Genomic DNA, 2500 nt, shown 5'->3' with positions numbered 1-2500 from the left:
CCTGCCCTTCTACAACGTGCATCACCTCAGGAGGGACGAGCAGGAGCAGGCGCACCACCTGCAGCATCTGGACCCCGAGCAGGCAGAGTACCAGCAGAGCTACGCCGAGTGGTACAACAACTGGTATCTACGGTACAAGCAGTACTACGACGAGAACTACCCTGACCTCCGACAGGCCCACATCCAGAACCAGCAGCAGCTACAACAGCAGGTCGCACCGCATCCCCCGCAGCAGCAGCCGCAGCCGTCCCAGCAGCAGCCCATCCTGGCCTTCAGACAGCAGCCTCCCCGCGGCGTACAGCAGCTTCCCCGCGCCCACTCCTCCAACAAAGTCGTCCAGCGCCCTCATGCCCCCCCACGCCCGCAGCGCCCGACCATCGACTTCATGAAGCCCCCTCCGCCTCTGGGCTCTGAGGGCGGCCCCGTCCGCGTCCGACCGGCTCAGCCAAGACCTGTGAACCCCCACCAGAACCCCGTCCCTCTACAGGCCCCAAGGCAGCCGGTGCTGCAGCAGAGGCCGGGACCCAACTCGGCTCGCCACGCGGTCAGCGCCGAGGACACGTCGGGCGGCGTCAACACCTTCGGGACGTTCCAGGACGAGGGAAAGAAGGGCGACACGCACTTCAAGGTGTTCCGGGGGGTCGACTCCGGCAGTCCCGCCACGTTGAGCACTGTGAGGCCCCGCGAGCCCAGCCCTCAGCCCGTGTTCGTGCCCACCACTGAGAAGAACCTCCAGACCGAGAGCGGGTTCAAGCCGATCATCCGAGCCGACTCCCCCAACCCGAGGCCGACCCGAGCACCTGCCATCGTCCCGAACGTCAGGCCTGTCGCTGTGACGTCCGGCTTTAGTCCGCCCAAGCAGGAGACCGTCTTGACCAAGAACGTCCCTTCGACGGCGGGCCACACGATCTCCAGCGGATTCCAGCCCATTGCCTCCGCCCCCGAGGCCGCGCTGCCCAAGAAGGTTCCGGAGGGCGGCGTCCGGAAGGTCTCAGCTGTGACCTCCAGTAAGTAAAATGCATGTGGTGTGTATACTGGCGTTGCTGAATCAGGTGTGTGTGCGAGTGAGGATGCTTGTTATGAGACCTCACCATAAACGATGAAAAATCCAATTACAACAAGTTCTTCCCCACTTGCAGAGGTGTTCAGCAGACCGTCCACGACCAGCATCCCGCCCCCCGTCACGACCCCCCAGCCCGCCATCTTCTTCCGAACCGCCACCCAGAAATCGGTGAGGGTCGTCACTTCTTCGTCGGTCGTCCTGCCTTCCTTGTCGTCGTCTCAGGGTTCTTCCGTTCTCTCCGTCGACCTCCCGGAGCTGAAACGACCTCAGAGGCACCAGGAGTCGCAGGCAGCGGTTCAAGACGTTGATGACGTTAGTGTTCATAGGTTTAGTTGTCCGTGAAATAGTTAGTAGGGTTTAGTCTTCTGTTTATGTGCAACTGTTACCTTTTTTATTTTTTATTATTATTTGTTTTTATTTAGAGTCAGACACAGTAACGTCTTTGCTATGTAGTATTAGCCTATTATTGACATTTTTGCAATTCTTTTTGTGATGATTCTTTGGTAACAAACCTGAATATTGACTTTGCTCACAACCTTTCATCCATACACATTCCCTAATCTTAACGATTAACTTACCCACTCTTTCACAACAATTACCACAGAAGGCGCTTCATCCCCAGCCATTAGTGTCCGTCCCAGCTAACGAACCGGCGAGGCAACAACAAACCTCCGTGGTTGTGTCTAGTTCCATAGGCTCCGACCCAGGCTTCGTCCGCACTAACATCCCGACCGAAGTCCGCATCGTCGACCACCAGAAACCGGTAAATCTTCCTTGCTGTAATGTTTTTTTTAAATATTCACAAGCGAGTCTCTAATGATCGAATGAATATTGGGATGTATAATGTAAGTCTTGGGGGGGGGGGGGGGGGGAGGGGGAATGCGATGATAGTTATATAAAAGTAAACAAATAAATAAACATATGATGTGAAGAAAGCGATTTAAGAATCACCACGAAAAATGCATTAAACACACGAGCAATATGAAAACAAACAGTGACTTTAAGAAATGACAGATCGTCTTTTCGTCTTTCGTCCCAAATAGGCCGAGGCTTTTACAACCCAGAGGCCAGAAGCGACCACCGTCTCCATCTACGCCCTTGACCCCTTCTACGGCTCGAGACTGTCACGAATCGACGTCATCTTCCATCAGATGAACATGGTTGAGGAGGGATGCAGGGAACAGGTGAGAGAGAGGGAGGGATGGGGGAAAGGGAAATTGGTGGGGGGAGGAATGAAAGCGAGAAAGAGAGAGAGAGAGAGAGAGAGAGAGAGAGAGAGAGAGAGAGAGAGAGAGAGAGAGAGAGAGAGAGAGAGAGAGAGAGAGAGAGAGAGAGAGAAGAGAGAGAGAGAGAGAGAGAGAGAGAGAGAGAGAGAGAGAGAGAGATAAATAGAGAGATAGAAAGAGATAAATAGATAAATAGAGAGAGAGAAAGAGA

At 54.3% G+C, this 2500-nt stretch overlaps 1 protein-coding gene across 1 annotated transcript in view; it reads left to right on the top strand.

Annotated features, from left to right (window-relative positions):
* Positions 1-2500, top strand: part of LOC125041366 — a 6563-nt gene that overhangs the window by 1780 nt on the left and 2283 nt on the right. The window contains exons 2-5 of the mRNA XM_047636247.1: positions 1-1007; positions 1140-1375; positions 1668-1826; positions 2107-2247. The exon at positions 1-1007 is cut by the window's left edge and continues 133 nt beyond it. Of these exons, the coding sequence (XP_047492203.1) occupies positions 1-1007; positions 1140-1375; positions 1668-1826; positions 2107-2247 (1543 nt within the window). The remainder of the gene's footprint in view (positions 1008-1139; positions 1376-1667; positions 1827-2106; positions 2248-2500) is intronic.

Source organism: Penaeus chinensis, chromosome 30 (assembly GCF_019202785.1).
Source record: "Penaeus chinensis breed Huanghai No. 1 chromosome 30, ASM1920278v2, whole genome shotgun sequence".
Taxonomy (NCBI): domain Eukaryota; kingdom Metazoa; phylum Arthropoda; class Malacostraca; order Decapoda; family Penaeidae; genus Penaeus; species Penaeus chinensis.
Note: the sequence above shows the minus strand (reverse complement) of the source record. Positions and strands in the feature narration are given on the sequence as shown.